This window comes from Anarhichas minor, unplaced genomic scaffold (assembly GCF_050575085.1).
Source record: "Anarhichas minor isolate MPS153535 unplaced genomic scaffold, ASM5057508v1 ptg000017l, whole genome shotgun sequence".
Taxonomy (NCBI): Eukaryota; Metazoa; Chordata; class Actinopteri; order Perciformes; family Anarhichadidae; genus Anarhichas; species Anarhichas minor.
Window position 1 is genome coordinate 4,484,784 of NW_027466463.1, and position 21,353 is coordinate 4,506,136.

Genomic DNA, 21,353 nt, shown 5'->3' on the forward strand with positions numbered 1-21,353 from the left:
ACACAGAGTGATACGTTAAAACAATCTTGGCATTCTTCCAGTACAACTTTCATTCATATCACACTAATAATTTAAGCTTATCGGATGAATAGTTCTGAATCAGGACCTAAGAGTATTTGGAGAAAGTTACTTGTGAAAAATCATGTGTGCCAAAGCCAATGGGCTACTGTCATTTCCATGTGCCAGATACTCAATCAACATTTCATATCCTCTGCCTCTTTAGCAAAACAAATGAGCTGAAGGTTGTGAACATTAATAAGGCCGCCACCGCAAACTAGTTCTGTCCTCTGGCCCTACATATTTCAGCTGAGTCTTAAGAGCTGTTATTTATAACTTTAATTTGTGTTCAAAATGCCTGGCAGAGCTTGCTGAGTTTGTCAAAAAGCTCCTTGACGGCAGGGTGCCGGGGGCATATGAGACTTGCCCTGAGATGCCTCTTCAGTGTGGCATGGAGGTCGGGGACAATGCCTGTGGATTGGCAGACCGGGGTGGTGGTTCCCATTTTTAAAAGAAGGGCCAGAGAGTGTGCTCCAATTATTGGGATATCACACTGCTCAGACTCCCAAAGCAAGTTTATTCTAAGGTGCCAGAAAGGAGGCTCCGATCCAGGAGGATTCTGTGCTGGTTGTGGAATAGTGGAACAGCTCTCTGCTCTTGCTGTGCTGTTGGAAGGGTGATGGGAGTTTGCCCACCCATTCTACATAGAGTTAGAGAAGGCTTACGACCTGTGTGTGGGGGTTACTGCGGGAATGTGGAGTACGGGGCGGGTTGTAGCTACGAGCCAAAGTGAGAGCTGGGTCCGTATACTCGGTTGTCTGGTTTGGGGACCTTAGATTTGTGTCTCTGCTCTTTTCAGATGATGTAGTTTAGTTAGCTCCTTCAGAACGTGACCTTCAGCACGCACTGGTGTGGCTTGCAGCTGAGTGTGAACCGGTCGGAATGAGAGTCAGGACCTCCAAGTGAGGCCATGGATCTCTGCCAGTAAAAAGCGGTGGATTGCGCCATCACTGCCCAAAGTAAGGGAGCTCAAGAATCTCAGGGTCTGGTTCACGAGTGAGGGTAAAATGTAGCGTATCGGACTGTTGTAAGGCCAAGCTGACTTACGAGACCATCTTCGTTCTGCCCCTCACCTATGGTCATGAGCTTTGGGTTGTGACCGAAAGAATGACATTGTGGATACAAGCGGACAAGATGACCTTCATTAGCAGAGTAGAGCTAGGGGTACGGGCATCTGATCAGGAGGCCTCCTAGACCCCTGTCTTTGGAGGCTCTCAGGGCACATCCAACTGGTAAGAGGCCCCTGGGTAGACTCAGAACATGCTGGAGAGATGTTGTATATGGGGGACCCAGGAAGAGCTGGAAAATGTTGCTGGGGAGATGGACGTCTGGAATAGCTTGCTAAGCCTGCTGCCCCCAAGACCAGGCCGTGGATAAGCGGAAGATAATGGATGGATGGTTTCTTCGAAAGTTGAACACTAAACCCAAATGGATTCAGTTTTAATAGGAAGATTTAATACTGAAATCAGATTCAGATTCTGTACTGGATTCAGATTGGAGACAAAGCCTAAGTGATTAAGGAAGCACTATGCATTCCTGTCCTTAGTCAGTAATCTTAAGTCATCAGGGATTTAATAGTTTGATCTGCTTGTCCCTGCATCTTGTGTACACTGTATGTTTAATGAAAAACAAAACAAACAGATGTTTTAATGTTATTGGCTTAGCTTCTAAATATTTTTTTTTGGACTTCAGTCTGATTTGATAGATTCTGAGAGCAGCAGTCTGTCAGCTCTGAATATGAGTGAAGAGGAGTATCTTGAGAATAACACAATGGACAGCTTTGCCTCCTCCCATCTCAACCAGAGCCTACAACAAGGTGAATTTTCATTTTAGACTGAATAAGGACCTTACTAGTTTTCCTTTGATTATTTTAATTACTAAATGTTTTCTTCTAGTTAATGGTGAGCAAGACGTAGTAGTTGAGGGAGAGGATGAAGAGGAGCTGTATGAGTTGTCTGCACTGCCTAACGGAGAGACATCAGACGTCAGCAGTGAAGCTGAAGGAGGCCAGGAAGAGGAGCTGTCAGAAATGTCTGATTCTACCAGCTGCCAATCCACATCAGATCTCCAAAGAGCCATAATTGAGGACATCAGGTTTGTTTTCATACCACCCTTTACAATGACCTACGCAATGTCCACTGAAGTTCTATGATTTAGTTTTGCTAAATATGGCACCTTCAAAGAATTGTTGATCTATACTTTCTTCTTCTGTCCCTTATTTGTTTCCTGACAGGAAGAGTGAGTTTGGTATTGGTGTGGAATTGACCGCTGAAGGCCAGAAGTTGATGCAGGTCCATCAGGACAGGCTGGGCCGCAGCTTAGACCGCCTCTCTACGGAACTCTACAGCAAAGACACACACTTTGTCCTGGAACTCATTCAGGTGAATCCTCTAATATTTACACCCATAAAGATGACTAAATCTTTATGCCTCTATGACCATTGGTGGCTGTGGGTAGAGCGTGTTGTCCATTGACAACACGGTTAGTGGTTCAAACATCGGCTCTTACTGTCTGCATGCAAGTGTCCTTAAGCAAGACACTAACCCCAAGTTGCACTTTACTGTACCTAATGATCCTAAAGGCTTAGGTTGGATAAATCACAAATTTGCTTCAGAGGGAATTACACTTTAAGTTCTTAAAACACTTTTAATAGACTGCAAACCATTTTATTAACCGCAGGAGTTTTCCTCATTCATTCTGGTCGGTATTTAGATATAAACTTTATTCATCCCCAGGGGGAAATTAGTTTGTAGCAGCAGTGATTTACAGAGTAAAAAATATTACGTATGGAAATGCACAATTTATACAGTACAATAAATAACAGAAGATATTGACTCTGTGCATAAACTTGACAATTACATTAAGTCTTTGACTCTTAAGAAATGCTTGTAATTATACTTCAGTATACCATAGTAACATCGGACAAAAAGATCTAAAAACACTGAAGCAGCAAACTTTGTGAAAACCAATACTTGTCATTCAACACTTTTGGACCACGGGTATACTCGCCAACTTGCCAATACACGATTCAGCATTTTATTGAAGGCATTGCCGATACTGCTATCGATATTGGAACAACACTCTAGTTTATAGCTTTGTTTAAAAGGCCAATTCACAGTTTCTGTACGGAATCTGTGTCGAATAATAGCACGGGGTTAGAAAAGAGGATGGTTGGTTGCATGCAAGACCTTGTGTCTATCTGAGGTCACAACAATAAAGCTCAGTGAATAGCATTAAACCAAATCAAACACTTATACTGTACAATGGCAAAGGTTAACTAGTGCTGTGCTTAGCCGTGTCCTGTTATGCTAAGCTAAGGCCGTGCTATGCTAGGCCCAGTTCCATGACATTAGGTTCATGGATGAAGAGGTTGGTTGTGGAAAAGTTGTGGTTCTTGTGTCAAATGATGTATTTTTTGTGGAGAAAACATGAAAGAACCTGCGGAAGTGTATTAAATGGCTCTGTAGCCATTTTGTGTGGGCTCCGGGCCTAAAAATGTTTTACTTACTGATTAAAGAATCAAGTTTTTGGAACGTTTTCATCCTTTATATTATGATCAGGTGTGATTCAATTCAATTTATTTTGTATTGCCCAAAATCACAAATTTGCCACAGAGGGCTTTACAATATGTACACATACAACATCCTCTGTCCCAGGACCCTCACATTGGTACAGGAAAACTCACCGCCAAAAAAACCATTAACGGGGAGAAGAAAAAAAATTAAAATTCTGTAAAAGTAAAAAGACACTTGAGATTTTTTATTTACTCTGAAGATGGCTCCCAAGAGTTTCATGTCTTATAGTTTAATTTGAAATATGTCTAATTCTGACCTTTTAACCTCTTTGTTTCCTTTTTTCAGAACGCTGATGACAACAGTTACCCATCAGAGGTTGGTGTCGTTCCAGCACTGGCCTTTGTGGTGGAGAGAGACAGCATCACTGTTCTCAACAATGAGACGGGCTTCCAGGAGAAGAACATCAGGGCCATCTGTGATGTGGGTTGCAGCACCAAGGGCAAACACAAATATGGCTACATAGGTAAGTATGTACATGATGCCTTCTAGGAGATTAGAAAATCTAAATCAAGGCTGAATGAAGGTTGTCCCTGGGATGAAAAAAATAGGAACGTGGGACAAATTTGGGTTGAGAATTAAAAGAAAAATACCTAGCTAACGTTGCAATGGTAACGTTAGCTAGGTAACGTGAGACTGTTTGATGTTAATGATAACGTTACAGGTAACTCTAGCTAACCAGTCAGCAGCTGACATTTACAGTGAGTGAGCTGACAATAACGTTTCGTTAACTACGAGTATTCAAAACAGTTCAAATCATGTTAACTACCTACTTTGTTACACTCTCCTTCCAATCTGCTGCAATGAGATCTCTGTATGGCAGTTTGTCCTCTGCAACATGCTCTGCCTCTCCCCATGACACGTGCATCTTGTCCAGCAGCTCCTCAACTTAGCTTAAAGATGCTCCAGCTAGCAGGGTTTTAGTGGGTCCTATGCAAAATCATTTACTCAAAAAATAATTGAAATTAGCTGCATTGTTAACATCAAAATGCAAATTATAAATTATTTTTAAATATTAAAAACAGTTTTTTATAAATTATAAACAAATAATTTTTGAAGTTTTATGCATGTTTAAGGTCACTTTGAATGATTTTAACTAATGATGGTGTAGGAAAACAAAGATATTAAAATTGGGACGTTCCACACTCATTTGGGGACAGTTTAGGTTGTTTCATAAAGGTTTTGAAAAAAGGATTGTGAAAAAAATGTATTCGAGAGCCCTAATCTGATTTAGATTAGCTCCATATAAGCCTCGCTTTCACTGTGCAATTTTGTCTGCCACCGAATACGATTTCTCGGGAAAGTGAAGGCTCCATTTAAATCACAAAGGAAGTGCGTCAGCTATTGCGCAATCAAACGGATAGCGCCTTTGTTTTCACCATCCCGGTCTGTCAGCGACGGGGGGCACTCCGGTGTGGAAAACAAAGGATTTCAGAATCTGGTTAAAGTGCTTGAGCAACGCTAAGAAATCCCCTCACGCACCCACTTCAGTATGAAGATCGTTCCTCTATGAAAAGGAAAAGACCGCTCACTTCATCACAATGTAGTGGGAGATTCATGGTGCAGGTACTGACAGAAGCAGCAGAGTGGAAGCTAGACAGGCCCAATAGTAATATCTCAGTCACCACAGAAAGGTCTACCCTCTCCCCAGACAATGGAGATATTCTCATCTTTTTTTAAAACAAATGTAAAGTTGTAGACTATTTCACAGTAATGGTAAATATTATTGCAGTGTATTTGAATGACATAACCTGACAGGAAGTAAACATAGACCCAAGCAGCAGAGTGGAAGCTAGACAGGCCCAATAGCAACATCCCATATCAACATACCTCATGTTGCACTTAAACTTAACAGAATTGAGTATTCTTGAATGTTTTATTTATTTATTTCATTTTGTTTTTATGTAAGACTATAGCCCAAAGTTCTTTGCTTTAAGTGTTCTTGAAGTTCTTTAATTAATGAGTGGAAAGCAAAATTATATTTGACTCCTCTCCTTTTCTTTGCTGATCCGAACCGTGATCTGAACCGAACCGTGAGGTTTGTGATCCGTTGCACCCCTAATTTCAATATAATATATTTGTTGATTTTTCCCTGATGGTCTGAATAAGTTGCTAGTAGAAAGCTCTGAGAAAATACTGAACGCAATCTGGTTGTCTTTGCGTCACCGACGGCAACAATAATACCACTTGGTAACACTAGTGGGGGAGTTGAAAAGTGATCTATTGCAACTTTAACGTGGTCTGGTAAAGGGAAAATATGCCACCTTTTATGAGGACTGGTGGAACAAAGACTTCCACCAGTTGGTATTTGCTCTCTGCCGCTCAGGTTCTGGAGGGTCCCCACTGCTCATATCCTACCCGCTGCAGCTGCAGCCTCAGGCAGCCTCTCTGGCTGAATACGGTTCAATATCCGAGTCAGCCAAAACCCTCTAAAAATCCTTGTCCATGCCATGAAAATGGGCAAATTTTCCAATTAATGATCCTGGTTGCTCTACTCATCATAGGTCAAAAGGGCATCGGCTTCAAATCCGTGTTTAAAGTGACAGACTGTCCTGAGATCCACTCCAATGGTTTCCACTTGCGTTTCGACAAGACCTGCGGCCCCATGGGATACATCCTCCCCCACTGGAACGAAGATGAGAGGCCTCTGGACACGCAGCTGAAGGAAATACATCAGCACAGGTTGGGTGATAAAGAAACAGTAGGCAGTAGTATTAGACATTTTGATTGGCCATAGTAGGACAAGCATGTGTTTCTAATAAATGATTGATGACTGTTGTATAGACCTAATCACAATGTTTGTTTACAATCACTTCCGGGTAAAAAAAAAAACAACCTGCGCTCACACATACAATAAAACGGCACTGTGCAAGCGGTGATGAGGAACAACAGATACTCTCAGCTGAAGGGACTCATCTAAAGTGCATGTGTGATGCTTTCATAGCTCATTGATAACAACATTTACCTAACAGACCAAAGAAAATGACAGCTGGAGTTTACCAAAAACTAGCAGTTAGTCAGACCAGCGGTGAGATGTTGAGTCGATTTGGTTTATCAAAGACGCCAGCAAAGCAACGCGGTACATGAAGTAAGCGCCTTGTTTAACTGATTATCTTTAAATGTTACAGCTATGCTGGAAATCACATAAACAACAGAAATGGACAAGTTAGACAATTTCACATACCTCCACAAAAAACTTTGGCCAGTTGTCTTCCCATAAGTGATTGTTGATAGAGCGATGTCTGGGTGATTCAGTCTCTTCAAGTGTCCCAGTAAGCTGTGACAGTGTGAACCAGCATGCACAACACCGGGACCCTAAAACTGAAGCAGCTACATTAAATGGAATTCAGTCATCATTCATTTTATTATTTACTTCTGTGATTTTCCTATTGTGACATGTCAAAATGTCTTCTCTGAAATAGGGCTATTCAACTCAAACACACTTTAATATTGTTCAATTGGGAGTTCATATACATAAAGATGCAATCCATATTCCAAATCTATCCAACTCTTACTGTTTAATTCTGGTTGTAAATGTACTTCAAATATAAAGTACATTGCCAAGTAAATTGGCTTTTATTAATGCTAATGAATTTAATTCAACAGAAAAAATATTTTAGAAATATTTAGCAGATGTTATATTACATAAACATTTGAAAGCGTGTCTCTTCCATCACAGCAAAATTAATGCATTCTATTGGAGCGTTTACATTTATCTTTCAGCGTCTGATGGAATACATAATTAAATGCATTTGTCATAAAGAAGAGTGACATCACCTTATAAAGCTGATGTGTAATTCGGTAAGGAGTTGCCTAATTAGCAGACATGAAGCAGCATTCATTATTTGTCATGTTTCTGTAGTGACCAAGTACAATATTCACTTTTGTTTTAGGTCTGTTTTGGCTCCACTCGCCAAATTTCTGATCTGTTTAGCTGCTAAATGCTCCGCTAGGTTCACAAGCTAGTCGCTAACTCTGTCTCATTGTCACTTGGTGCTGTGCAGGTAGAGTACAGTGGGTTTAAAGCTTTTTGGCTGTAAACTGGTTGTTGAGAGGAGTGAGAGTGAATCAAAACTGTGTTAAGCTGTGGGCCATTAAACCAAAACAATGAGCTGAAAAATACTAAAATGCACTCCTTTTTGTTTGGTATTGATTGGTGCTGCTTTAAAATTATAATAATAGTATAGTATATTACTAGCTGAGCTGCACACTGCCAATATGCAGAATACTAACTTTATTCACCAAGAGTCACCTTCAACTGGGCAGCTAAAATGACCAGTGATCCCTCCCACTCAGCCCACCACCTCTTTCGATCCTCCCCTCTGAAAAGCGCTACAGGTCCATTTTGACCACTACCACTCGGTTCAAAGACAGCAGTCCGAACACTTAATTCAAACTACTGGTTTTCTAAATACCTCTGTTCTCTTTACAGCTGGACCACTAAGATCTGCCTTCCTCTGCGCTCAGAGAGCCATCAGACCAGAAACCTGTTTCATGACGTGCACCCCTCCCTGCTGCTCTTTCTGCACCGCCTGCGCTCCATCTCCATCTACAATCAGGTAGGTCTTGCACTTCTACATTTGCTCACATTCATGCAAACATACATAGTTTACATCATTGATTTAATCATAATACAAGCCATGAAAACTCACCTGTTCTCCATACCTCCACCACCTGCTGTGTCCGTCTCCCTGCAGAGTGAGAAGCGTCTTGTGACCATGACTCGAAAAGACCTGAGTCACAATGTGTTAGAGGTGGAGCACACAGAGGGCATCGAGCGCTGGCTCGTAGTCAAAACTACGGTGCAGCCCAAGAAGGTAATGCAGACACACTAACATTCAAATCTCATTCTGTTGCTTCATTTTCAGGCAAATGAATCATATCTGGATTTCAGAACAAGAAGTTGACGTCTGTTCCATCCTTTCGGCGGAATAAATAAAATTCACTAAAGCTTTCCCTTCAGAACTGTTCCTCGTTCTGCTCCGTAGAAGTCTTTTCCTTTCTGCATCTTGCCAAATGTCGTGAGAACTCACTTATTAGGCAGACTTTTTGTTCCCCCATCAAACAGAAATATATGACAAAAAAAATCCAGACACAGCACATCAACGCTACCAAACAGATTTAAATGTTGTGTCAGTCTGAAATTACGCTATAGTCTGTACTACTCTCTTCCTCCATTTCCCAGAGGCAGCTACCCCCTTACATGCAGTCAGGTTCCAAAAGAGAAGAAATAGACACTGTTTGCCAGCAGCCATTTAACCGGCACCAATATCCATTTCTGTAAAAAGTCAGCTTGTTGTAAGCTGTTGCATATAATTTGACATTGATCTGTTTCTCCTTCAGATCAAAGGGGATGTTGAGTCCACCGAGCTTGCCCTGGCATTCCAGCTCGACGACAACATCACAGAAAGCGACATTGTCTGCCAGCCACAGAAACAACCTGTGTTTGCTTACCTCCCCCTTCGCAGTTTTGGCTTCCGTTTCATCATCCAAGGTTAGAATGGAGTTTAGAATTATCGAACTATCCCAACATGGACCCAGTTGGTGTAATGAAGCATACTATTCTTCTTCTTCTTCTTCAGGTGACTTCGACATCCCTTCCTCTCGTGAAGATGTTGACAGAGACAGCTCATGGAACCAGTGGCTTCGATCTGAGATAGCACAACTCTTCCTCCAGGCCATGGATGTCTTCACTGTAAGACTCTTTTGTATCAGCAGAGCCGTCTGAAAACTGTTACTAAAGGAAATGTTACTCTAGTGATCCCTGCTAGGAAACCGGCTCATTTGCCAATACAAAAATAATGCAGTATAGAAGCAAACAGGTGGTATAAAGCTTTCAACTGGGACAAAGCGAGGAAGTAGAATGTATTACTGAAAGTACAACATATGGATAAAAAGTCAAAAACATTGTGAAGGGTGGAAATTAGCTGGGATGTAATTCCAGTGGCTGTTTTTTCAAGTGATTAAGTTATCATTGATGGAGCCCAACACAAGTTAAAATGTTAAGAGGGATTATGCCCCTTTACACCACTAAAATTACTAAAGGCCCTGAAAACCTGGTTTCAGATATTAAGCTTTTCTCTGTAACATTGAATATTCATGACTGAATAAGCAACGATCAAAGTAAAAAAAAGTAAAGAAAAAAACACGTTTAGATAATATCTATTAAGAGTTTATTACACAAAAATAAATAAACATCAGGATTGCTTGGACGTTTTTGGCCACTATTTGAGAATATGGGGAAGTCTAATATTATGTCTAAAACATACTACAGTGATAACACTAATATCACTGATTAGTCCTTGGCTATTGTCTGTCTTTAGACCAGTGTCCTGTTCTCTCCTTATTCCAGGCTCACCCAGAGTTCAAGGGGCTGAAGGGCCTCTGCAAGTTTCTGCCATTTGTCCCCCTGCCTGACGAGGTGTTGGACTTCTTCAAGCCTGTTGCCGGGCAGATTATTCAGATGCTCAAGGGCAAGGCGTTCCTGCCTACACTCAGCTCAGGTATTACTCACACATGTAGGTTTTGAAATTTTAAAATCACAAACGAAAACAAAATAAACAAAAATCTTTCTAGTCTACCGGTGCTGTGAGCTCAGCTTTGGTATACCAGCAATACAGAGCATTGAATCTAACCCTGTAAATGTTCCTCTCCATGCTTTCTCTACCAGATGGTAAGGTTGTGTACAAGCTGCCTTCCCAAGTGGCCATCTGTCAGGACGCTGTGATCCGCGACGTGATTGGCAGCGATGAGCTAGAAAAGCATCTGTCTCTGTCTTATCTCCATCCGGGTTTCAGCCCTGCCCCACCCACCTCCCTGCTCACCCACCTAGGAGTTCGATACTTACGGGGATCTGATGTTACCACGGTGACCACAGCCATGGCCAAGGAGCTGGTGGAAGGCATCCTTTCAGGTGTGTGTGGATGGGAAGAAGAAGGAGAGGGGGAAATCTGATGTAAAGTCCAACCATGTCACTTTAAATTATGGCGGAGCACAATGCATTATTCATTACGGCTGACAGAATAATAGATAGACATTTTATTCTAAGCACAATAACACAAGAGACAATCAACGATAGAAACTTTGCATTCCTATATATCTATGATAGCGTCAGATGTTTTAAGATGTGGGGAGATTTAAATCCTTTGCTGTAAACCATCCCCTATTAAACACATGTTATGACACCTATGTAATATGTGAAAACAAAGTATGGCCGTGTTCAATTATTTGTTAATAATGCACTGCTGTAATTGGCTTCATTATTGACCTAGTTGGTATAGCAGGGTCTGATTAAAGTATTATGGTGGGATAATTGTATAACTGTAGTTCAACCCCCTCTTGGTCCTACTTATAATTGTTCAAATTAATTATGAAAGTAAGATAGATCTTCATCAGTCATTCTTTAAAAAAAGCTCAAATTAACATGCTCATATCGGTGTGCTCATTGGGTACACGTGCCTATGTAATCCGTGTGTAATCTGAAAATTTAACTAATTTCCATGTAATTTCAAACTCAGTAAATTTTTGACACCAACCCACTGTCTTCTAGATGACGGCCTGCGTCAGCTGGCCAAGCTGCTGGTTTGCAACTTCCGAGCTCTGGAGCATGGCTACGGAGAGGCGGACTCCATCTTGCAAACCCTCCGGGATCTACCCATAATCCCACTGGCTGACGGACGCGTCGTGGCACTAAACGGGGAAGGAGTGTTCTTTCCAATGGAGGAAACCAAGACCAACAAAAAGAAAGCTCAAGCTCAGAAAGGTAATTTCACGTCAGTGTAGACTCTACTGCAATTATAATGACTGATGCTTGGTGTTTTCATTGCAAACTGAGTCTTTGAGCATCTCCAACTGACGAGGGCAAGTAATTGCCTCCCAAATAATTATTATAATTATTTCTGAATTGATTAAGATATACAAGCTGTATATTTTTTAATGACATGATGGTAATTCTGCTGTCTGGTTCCCAGTACTTTTTTCTTCATGACAACATTTACACAGTCTGCCTAAGGTAAAGGTGACAGTGTGAGTACACTTGTAAATACTTTACATTTGAAGGTTTTTCTTTGCCCATCTTGGGACATACGTTTTCTAATCAAATTAATTGCTGAGATCTCCGAACACTGCAGGACAGTATGGAGGACACAGATAATAGTGGCAGTGCAGCAATGGGCAGAGTCAGTTCTGCAGGTTTTCAGGATCTTAAACCTGAAGAACCACAAAGCAACAGAAAACATAGCTCAGTCCAGAGCTCTATCACAAACCTACACAAACTAAACTATTTCAGGCGGGCCGCTAGCCGACTTACCTGTCTTAGTTCTCTCCCCCCTGGAGATCTTAGGGAGGGGCGACCCTACTCCTCCTGCAGCATGTTCTCCCCTGAACAGCTTGCCTGCTTCACATTTCTTCATCTCCCTGAAGAGGAGATGAGCTCCAGGTGTGTCTTTCCCCACACCTGATCCCAATGCTCTCCTGAGGGAGTGGGTGGAGCCTGGACCCTAGACCTCTGCTCCTTACAATATTTATTCCAAAGAATCTGCTAAGAAGAAATAAAAAAAAATGCATGAAATTCAGAATGAATTGTACATTTCCCACATTCAAGTCAAAATGAGTACATCAGTACTAAAAATGTTTTCAACAAAATAGTAAAACAGCCTTCTTCTGCTTCTCTTAACTTGTGCCTATAAAGGGGATATAAATTATGAACTGGACTGGAATAACTGAAACAATATTTCGTATCACAAGGCTTGGAAACTCAACATTGAAACTAAAATATTCACCCAAATATATGAATGTCAATTGGGTTATATACAATCCAATACTATTCAGTACAACTGCACTGTAACAAAAATTGTCATTAGAAAGTTAAAAATGTCACTCTGGCAGGGAAGTGATAGTATTTAGCTTTCCTCTCATTCATTGTCTTTTCATAGGCCCTCTGTCTGCATTGTACAAGGATGTAAATGTAGTTCAGCCCTCTCTGCTGAGCTGTGTGGATCCTCTGGAAAGTCAACAGATTCGGGAGCTGCTGAGAAGACTGGGAGTTCATGAACTGGAGCCTCAAGAGCTACTGGAGCAGCACATCTACCCGTCAATACAGAACAACAAATGGAAGGTACCAATCTGGATCTACTGTCACAAATATGATTTAATGCTCATTTTACAAAAACAAGTCTTATGCTTTACAAAAGTATTGCTCATCATATTTGGCATAAATATCTCTCTCTCTCTCGTCTCCCCCTGTTTCCTTCCTATCTCCCTCACTAATTCCACCACCAGTTAAAGCCTGAGGCAGTGGTGGTGAGTTACTTGGTTTTCATCAAGCTGCATTCCTCCTCCAGCCAGGAGTACTCCAACACTGCAGTACCCGTCCTCACCAGTAGGGGTCTACTGTGCCCGGCTAATGAAAGGGTGCACTTCTCTGAAGAATACAGCAACATCAACCTGCCGGAGAAGCTACCTGGTAAGTAGAAACCCACAGTTCTTACTGACAGACATGCACACGCACTGTGTTTGTAAAAAGGTTGAGGCAACTGAACATGAACCTTGTGCTCCTCCAGCCATCGTTCTGTGTCCATGTTGACCCCATGAAGCTAGAGAAAATATCCAAAACAATCACCAGTGCTGACCAAAGTGTATGACCAAAAATGTGTACCACGGTATTTTTTAAGATTCTGGCGGTTTCACGGTATATCACGGTATTTCTTTTTTTCCTTGACTGTGTTTTTATATAGGTTTATAGTGGCTTACTCTACTGTCAGAAGTACATAGAATATAAAAACATTTGAATGTCATCATGTATAAAGGCTTTGCTTAATATAGGGTTTGTTCGTATAAAGTTGGGATAGCAGTTTGGCTGAAGTATTGTCGTATTGAAGTATTGTCGTAAGACATACCTTGAATCCGGTGTTTTAATCATTGCTCTGAGTCTTTCTCGACCATGTCTTTGCATAGCTGGATCATTATTGCGTTCGTAATGTCGCTCCACCGCTTGCTTTTCTTGTCATATGCAGTGCTTCAAGCAAATGCCTCTTCAAGCGATGTGTGACCCTTTGGCTTCACTGTTTCACTCGCGCTAACGTTACCGGTTGACGCCCGAAATCACACTCTTGGGATTCCAACTCATGTTTTCTGCTGAGGTGATGGAGAAAGTTGCTTGTGTTACCAGTACCACCATCGTCAACAACAGTGGCTCGACACACTTTGCAATATATAGTCTTTTGGACGTTGGACTTTTTAAAACCAAAACACTTCCAAACAGCAGACCCAGCTCCTCTCTTGGGCACAGACTATATCGGTGCATCTCCGGTCTGTCTTTGTTCATCCTGCATCGCTCTTTTCTGTTCACTAATGTAACTTTACTGTAGTGACGGAGCCTCTCCCAGCTGTTAGCAGACTGTTGTGCTAGCTGGCTAGCTAGCGAGCTGTACCCAGCATGCCGTTCGGTGGTGTAATTTTATAAATGTACAAATATACCGCCCAGCACTACACCAGCCCTTCTCTTCTGGGGAAATTTGGACATTTTTGTGTGCGTGTGTGTGTGTGTGTGTCTGTGTCCATTTAAACACAATTGGGAGCACTTTCAGCCTGTCGTATTGCTAAATTATTGAGCAGACTTGCCATTGTGCTCTAGTAGCAGTGTAATTGTTAACTAGGGACATCCTGATAATGTTTTTGTTCCCCTGGTCAAGATCTGAAGCCAATAACACAATTGTGCATTGCACAGGTAAAGCACAATAAATATAATGACATCAATCCGATTTTGAAAAGTGATGACAGCCCTGCATTACACAAATAGTCACCTTCACAGATTTCTGTTATTGATTTTAAACTTCTAAAATAAACAAACTATAAAACATGCCATAAATAGCCCTTACATATATACAATTCTGCTCCGTTTTATATATAAGAATAAGAACATTATGTTTGAATCTTCTTTCTTAAAATCGTTTTAACTATTGAATATCTATTTTTGAGCATTCTGTCCATGACACCGTGTCCTGACACAGCACTGCACAGCACGCCGTTTTGAGCTGGGCTTTTGTCGGACGCCCTGTTTCTATTTATTCCTAAAGATAGCAAGTACTACTCCCCCATCTTTAAATGATTCCGTCTCCAGTCTCATTGTTTACATAACGGAACACAACCCTTGCTGTTAGGACACAGTGCCTTTCTCTCGAAAGCCGAGTTCTCTGACATCATTACGGTTGTTGTTAAATTATTCCTCGCTTGTTCATACATTACGTTGCATCTCATTTTCAATCAATGAAAGCGACGTTCGTGACTCCATCATGCACTAAATGCAGTGTATTCAGTGCATTGAGTACACGCGAGGAAGCCAGGGTAGTGCTGCTTTTTTTCATAATCCGATATTCACTTCCGTATTTTTATATTTTTTAAATATTCTATTAAATATATATTTGAATTGACAATAATCGTTGACAGCCCTACTGTATATGCTTGAACACACCTAATGCTCCACTTAAAACTTCATATTTAGTCTTTTAAAAGATGTCTACTTTCATTTTCCATCTTGTGTAAACAAACAGCAGACATTTTAGGTGCTTGTTGATAACATATAGTGTATGACTGCTGATCTAGGATTTTACCTTTTGGTCGTAACGCAGTGCAGCAAATTAAACTAATTACACTAATCATTAACTGATATGAAAAAGTCAACATTGCACTGTAATCATCTCTGTTCTATCTCAATCTCCTCAGCCATGTTGATGTGTCTGATACAATATTTCTTTATTGGTCCTCCTGTAAACACTTGTCCTGTCTACGTCTTCTACCACCAGGCTGTGATTGGGTCTTGCTAAGTCCCTGCTATGTGCAGACAGATGGTGATGTAGCAGGATGGAAAGCACTGTTCAGCAGCCTGGGAGTCAGAGACGGTCTCATCATCCGCAAAGAGAGACAAACACTCACTGCTCAAGAACTGGTGAGGAGGACATCCCTGAACTGTTACCTCAGCTATTTAGGAATCACACTCCACTCATGCTGCAAAAAAAGCAAATAAGATAAGATAAGATATTCTTGATTGTCCCACAAGAAAATTTGTCTTGGGCTCCAAGCCGCAGCATCACACAATACACTTACCACAATCCACATGCACGCAAGAACATAGATCATACATACACTCATGCATAAACATGCTTGAGTACATATGTCAACAATAGTTAAGAATTATTAAATACCATATTACCAGGTGTGATCAACACCTGGTAATGATCCAGTGTGTGATCCAGGTGTGATCAACACAGATGATAAGTATTCAAGTCACAATATATTATTCCCAATAAAATCATATCATGTAATATGTAATACTAGTTTTTGCTATTTAATAATTTGATGGAGGATGAAATGAATGTATTTTTGTACTGACTCAGCCTGCAGATTGGCATTCTGAACCGTCTGCCTGATGGCAGCTGGGAATTCTGGGTTCAGAATATGTGTTTTCAACATATGTGCTCCCTGAGCACAGATTTTTCATACAAGGGCTGCAATTACACTTACACAAAAAGACCAGAGCGAGGTCGTGACAGCCCCACCAGTGAGCCCTCATGATGAAGGGCTATGGATGTGTTGTGTAAGGACACAATATTTACTGGTTGCATGGACACTAGAGGCCGAACACAATCTTCCTGAAGCACGTTGCATTAAAAACAAACTGACACTCATGATGAGGAATACGGGAGTGATTAAAGGATGAAGATAGCAACCATTGTGAGTCACACTAGGACTAGAGAGACAATAGCTGCTTTGAGGATCAGCAGAAAAAGCAGGTGACAGATGGGACCCGTCAGATATTCCTGATGCCAGATTTAGCCTGGGCTTCAGCAAGCAGGGATAGTATGTTGATATGTCACGATCACGCCTTCATGTTATATGGGAAAGATTGTACTGACATTATTCCGGAATCAGATGCAGATACTTGAGAATTATCTGTAATAATTCATATTAATTGCAAATGAACCAAATCGACTCTCGTCCTTCTTCTCCCCCAGGCCTCCAGTCCCTGGTCAGTGGAAACTGCAATGTGGAACCAAAATCCTGGAGGGGGCTTTGTGCTAGATGACTACCCCTGTGAGGAGTTCCATGCCCTGGCCACAGCCCAGCTTCCTGGACACCTCCTCCTTCAGCAGAGGACGGCTTTGCTGGAGCTTCTGACAACAAACTGGGATACAGGGTAACACACACACACACACACACACACACACACACACACAGACGGACACACCCTCACTTACATATCTCTGCTCCCATGTCATGTTCTGTCGAGTGAAGATTGTCCTATTTGAGAAGCAGGTGCATTCACCTGCTTCCTAACATCCTGTTATGTTAGGAAGACCTCATGGCAGAGATAATGGCTGGGTTAATGGATTTGGGGATTGTCATGGTCAGCTAGTAATCCCTATCATTTCTACTGTGGCCAGTAAGTGATTACTGAGGTCAAGTGGGGGACATTGTGTGACAATTAAATGTTATTTTCTGCCTGAGAGAAAAGCAGTGAAACATCAGAGGTTTGTTTGGGTTTGATGTCCACAGAGAGATCAGTCTGGGCATTAATATATCTGAGTTTAGTTGTCTGTAGCTCTGCCCCGTGTGCTGACTTTTGTGTTGTAGATGTGTGTGGGTAGAAGACAGTTGTCCAGGTAAGGAGGTCAGCAGAGCTCACAAACTCACACAGTGAACACTACCAGAGCAGTATAGAAGTTAAAGGTTGAATAAGGTTGTGTGGGACCCTTCCCACCAGCCACTCTGTTATATCACAGTTGGATGAATACTCATCGCATCACACTGTCGCGTTTGCATAATTTATTAATTCTACTTAACACAAATGCAAACCATTTTCCAAAGCATGCCATCAAGTTTTCTACTACAGATATCCACATTATATTATTAGTTTATGAATGCAATCCTGATCAGCCACAGTGTTCTACAGTATAGTGGTGCCCCAAATACACCGTACTGGCATATGATTCAAATCAGTTGACAGTTTCATCTGTCTCACCATGCTGCAATCACATAACAGAATAACAAAGAAATAGCCATCATTTTCACATTATGGATTATTATCTCAAGCAAGATTTTCATATATTAAAAGGAATAGAAACCATTGGCGATTTGATGCACGTCTGGAAAGCAATGGAGCGCAAAACAATTAGCTCTACTGCTAAACTTGAAATATTATTTTAAAGTAAAGACACTTTTAGAACGCAAGAGTGCATTTATTCTGCAATAGAAAGGTTGAAAGTGAGGAAATATTGATCAATGATAATGTCATCAGCAATACAAAATTATGTTTTTGCTAAAAACCTTTTGACTAGATTAAGGCAGGAAGCAGGAAGGTAAAACTTTGTGGAAAAATAAGAGGCTGCTCCATTGTGGTGCTGAACAGAGACTTTGGTGCGACCCAGTTTGTGAAAAATCAATTATTCGTAAATATCCCTCAACATGTGTTTTTTTTTCTTTTTGGAAGAAAAGCAATGACTTAAAGTAACATATGTAGGGCTCTAAGGAGAGACATAATCTGTAACAACACTATAACTTAGAAACCTTTCTTACATTTCTATGATCTTGCATTGTAACAAATAAAATCTATACATCCATCATTTGTATACCTACTCTTACTTACAGGGTAATACAGTAGACTGAAGGCAAGAAACACTGAAACAGGTTGCCTGTTAATCATAGGGCAAAAACAAAATCTTGTGTTTTCTTTAAACACAAGATTTACTCCACATGTGGAGTATATATTACACTATATTATTATATTATATTATATATTGTATATTACACTATGTTACACTGGTCAGTTTGACACAGGTAGATTTCTCTTCAGAGCGTAGATGAGAATTTCTCAGTGCATTTAACTCTGAGCATTAAGCATGTGCAGTCCTGCTGAGGGCTGTATATTGTGCAGAAGAATTCAGGTCACATAGTTCTGCTACTTTGTTGAGCACCAAGATCACTGAACTACAACTGAAGAGGATGTAATCCATGCATTGTAGTCATAGTGAAGTTACATGATCATATATTACATGTATCCTGTCAACCACATGACATTGTTATTGTTTGCTCAGAGGCCTTTGAAAGTTGACCTAATCCAAACATTATTTATTATCACCTTTCCCATTCTTCCAGACACCGCTACTCTCAGTACCTCACAGCTCAGGTGATTGACAGTGATGGACAACCAATCAAAAGCACCAAGTCCTCCTTCAGCCACTTCTTGAGTTGTCTTGAATGGGTGCCGGCCTATCGCCCACTGAAAGGAGAACAGCGAGAGAGAAAGTACCTCCGTCCAAACTCGGTCTACCTGACCTCACCTGAGGTCACCAGCCTCCTGGGGACTCATGTCTGTTATGTGGACATAGACCCCAGCGAGTTTAGCAAAGCTCTAGGTAAAATGTGCATGCTATAGTGTAGATCTCTGTTGTCCATAGCTCGTGTTTGGTTATCCTTTAATGACCCTAAAACAGACAACCTGTGAGTCACTGCCTTTTTCCTCTTTTAGGAATGAGAGAAAGTATCTCAGTGAATGCTCTGATAGACTACCTGAAGGAGTGGTGTGTCAAACCACAAGCAGATGACCAGGAGCAGAGACTACCCGAGGATGAGTTAGAGGGGGCCAATTTCACTTCCACAGTTGAGCACATCCACAACATCTACAACTATCTTGATATGAACTGTCCCCAGAGCAGTCTGAGGGAGCTGTTTCATCATACCCCTGCTGTATTCATAGAGTACAACAGGTAGGTCCTCAGCTGTATCAGCATACCTTTTCTGGTTAATGTCTACATTTTTTCACAAATCAATTTTTTACCCCAGGCGAGATGAGTGGTGTTCAGGACGATTCTACCACCTGAAGGAGGTGTGCTGGAGTGACCCGACGGCGGTGTTCCAACGCTACAGACAGCTGACTCAGGCACCAGACAGCTCTGTCCAGCAGCCCATAGTTCTGTTTCCCTTCTACAACCCGCTGGATGGCATGAAAGCCTTCTTCACCAGAGTAAACTATATGATAATATACTATTATTTCCCTACACATAGAAAGTTTCTTGACATGTTGTTTCATAGCCTGTTACGCAGAGAAACATATTTGAAATGTTAAACTATATAATATTTAATATTATAGATATAATTACATTGTATAGGCACTCTTTCTGTCTCTCTGTCTCTTTCTCTCTTTCTCTCTCGCTCTCTGTCTCTCTCTCTCTCTGTCTCTCTCTCTCTTATGTAATAATTTCCAAAATTCACAACATGTTTTTATCTAACAAAATATTCCACTTTAATCCAAATTTGTTGAAAAACAACATTTTCACTGCAGTGAAAAAGCTGCCTGCTGTCCCGCACACATCTGTATCAATGGGGGTCATTCAGAAACCTCCATCTGCATGTTGTGTAGCAACATACGCCTCCTAAAAAAGGGTCCTGGGACAGAAGATGTTGTATGTTGTACAGATTGTAAAGCCCTCTGAGGCAAATTTGTGATATTGAGCTATACAAATCAATTCAATCACATTTGAATTGCATAAATCTGAACCCAGAATGCTGTCAAAAGCTGCATTTATATTTGACAACGCAGCCTTCATAATTCTGGACCAAGGAAAGAGGCAGAAAACAAAAAAACGTCCGAAAAAAATACGACCCCAGTCAGGTAGCGATTAGTACAAGACCAATATCTTCACATGACCTGTGTTTGGCAAAATGTAGTAAATTATTTGTGGTAAAATGTTTACTTGACAAATTCCGGACATGGTAGATTAAGATCACAGACAACCTCGGCAGTTATTACAAATGACTAGATATTCATTCGTTTAACCCCACAAACTAGTGTAGTTAGTTATGGATGTGCTCCTTGGTTACTTCTAATAATGTAGTGTTGAGGACATAGTATCTTGTCTGTCACCTGTTATTAGTCTTACTATGAAAGCTCTTCTGCTGTTTTACTTAACTGACACCATAGACTACACCATAACTAATGTAAACTATGAATGCATCTGTGATTACATATCTTGTGTGTAGCTGCTGAATGTGGATCTCAGACCCAATATGAAGCAGTATGTCGGCTTGTTGGAAGTGATCTGTTCATCATCTCCCTTACCAACTGCTGAAGTGCTACAGGATGTGTCGGTGCTCTATGCCGTACTCGGTAAGGACATTTAGATTTACAGTCTTTAGCTTCATCGAGTGTCTCACATTCAGTGACGCACACATTTCCATGTTCTGTATGTCCCATCTGTTTGCACCTCATTAACTCTCTGCTCAACAACTGTTATGTTTCCTTCTTGACAAGCTTGATTTGTTACATCTTCCCTCTGACTTGAGGTGCTATGCTATGCTATGTTATGTTATTCTATGCGATGCTATTATATTTCATATTACAGCATACATTTCTGTTTTCAACAGCTCAAAAGTGTAAAACTAAAGTATCTGGTGACCAGGAAAACATCCCTCACGCCAAGCTCAATCCCAGCTACTGTTCCACCTTGAAGGGTAAGTAATGCATATACATTACCTCTTCAATCTTTGTGTCTGTTCAACTTCCTATTGGCCTGACTATTTACTGCAAAGTATTTGCAATAAACAAGCATCATCAACACCTGTCAGTGCAGCACATGATTGGGATTTGTTGCTGCAGTCTGGAATTACTTTACACCAGAGACTGATAGCAGTAATATAGCTTACTGCACTGTCTGCAGTGTAAGTGCTCAT

General features: G+C 41.0%; 1 protein-coding gene across 3 annotated transcripts in view; it reads left to right on the plus strand.

Annotated features, from left to right (window-relative positions):
* The window catches only part of LOC142951478 (uncharacterized), a 53,141-nt gene that overhangs the window by 22,083 nt on the left and 9,705 nt on the right, over nucleotides 1-21,353 (plus strand). For all 3 annotated transcript variants that reach the window (XM_076093031.1, XM_076093033.1, XM_076093032.1), the window contains exons 18-38: nucleotides 1,750-1,873; nucleotides 1,953-2,151; nucleotides 2,291-2,438; nucleotides 3,918-4,095; nucleotides 6,134-6,311; nucleotides 8,062-8,188; nucleotides 8,327-8,446; nucleotides 8,973-9,123; nucleotides 9,212-9,324; nucleotides 9,982-10,132; nucleotides 10,300-10,542; nucleotides 11,179-11,391; nucleotides 12,563-12,744; nucleotides 12,909-13,092; nucleotides 15,431-15,573; nucleotides 16,640-16,821; nucleotides 18,780-19,039; nucleotides 19,153-19,390; nucleotides 19,467-19,647; nucleotides 20,664-20,790; nucleotides 21,048-21,134. In XM_076093031.1, the coding sequence (XP_075949146.1) occupies nucleotides 1,750-1,873; nucleotides 1,953-2,151; nucleotides 2,291-2,438; nucleotides 3,918-4,095; nucleotides 6,134-6,311; nucleotides 8,062-8,188; nucleotides 8,327-8,446; nucleotides 8,973-9,123; nucleotides 9,212-9,324; nucleotides 9,982-10,132; nucleotides 10,300-10,542; nucleotides 11,179-11,391; nucleotides 12,563-12,744; nucleotides 12,909-13,092; nucleotides 15,431-15,573; nucleotides 16,640-16,821; nucleotides 18,780-19,039; nucleotides 19,153-19,390; nucleotides 19,467-19,647; nucleotides 20,664-20,790; nucleotides 21,048-21,134 (3,529 nt within the window). The remainder of the gene's footprint in view (nucleotides 1-1,749; nucleotides 1,874-1,952; nucleotides 2,152-2,290; nucleotides 2,439-3,917; nucleotides 4,096-6,133; nucleotides 6,312-8,061; nucleotides 8,189-8,326; nucleotides 8,447-8,972; nucleotides 9,124-9,211; nucleotides 9,325-9,981; nucleotides 10,133-10,299; nucleotides 10,543-11,178; nucleotides 11,392-12,562; nucleotides 12,745-12,908; nucleotides 13,093-15,430; nucleotides 15,574-16,639; nucleotides 16,822-18,779; nucleotides 19,040-19,152; nucleotides 19,391-19,466; nucleotides 19,648-20,663; nucleotides 20,791-21,047; nucleotides 21,135-21,353) is intronic.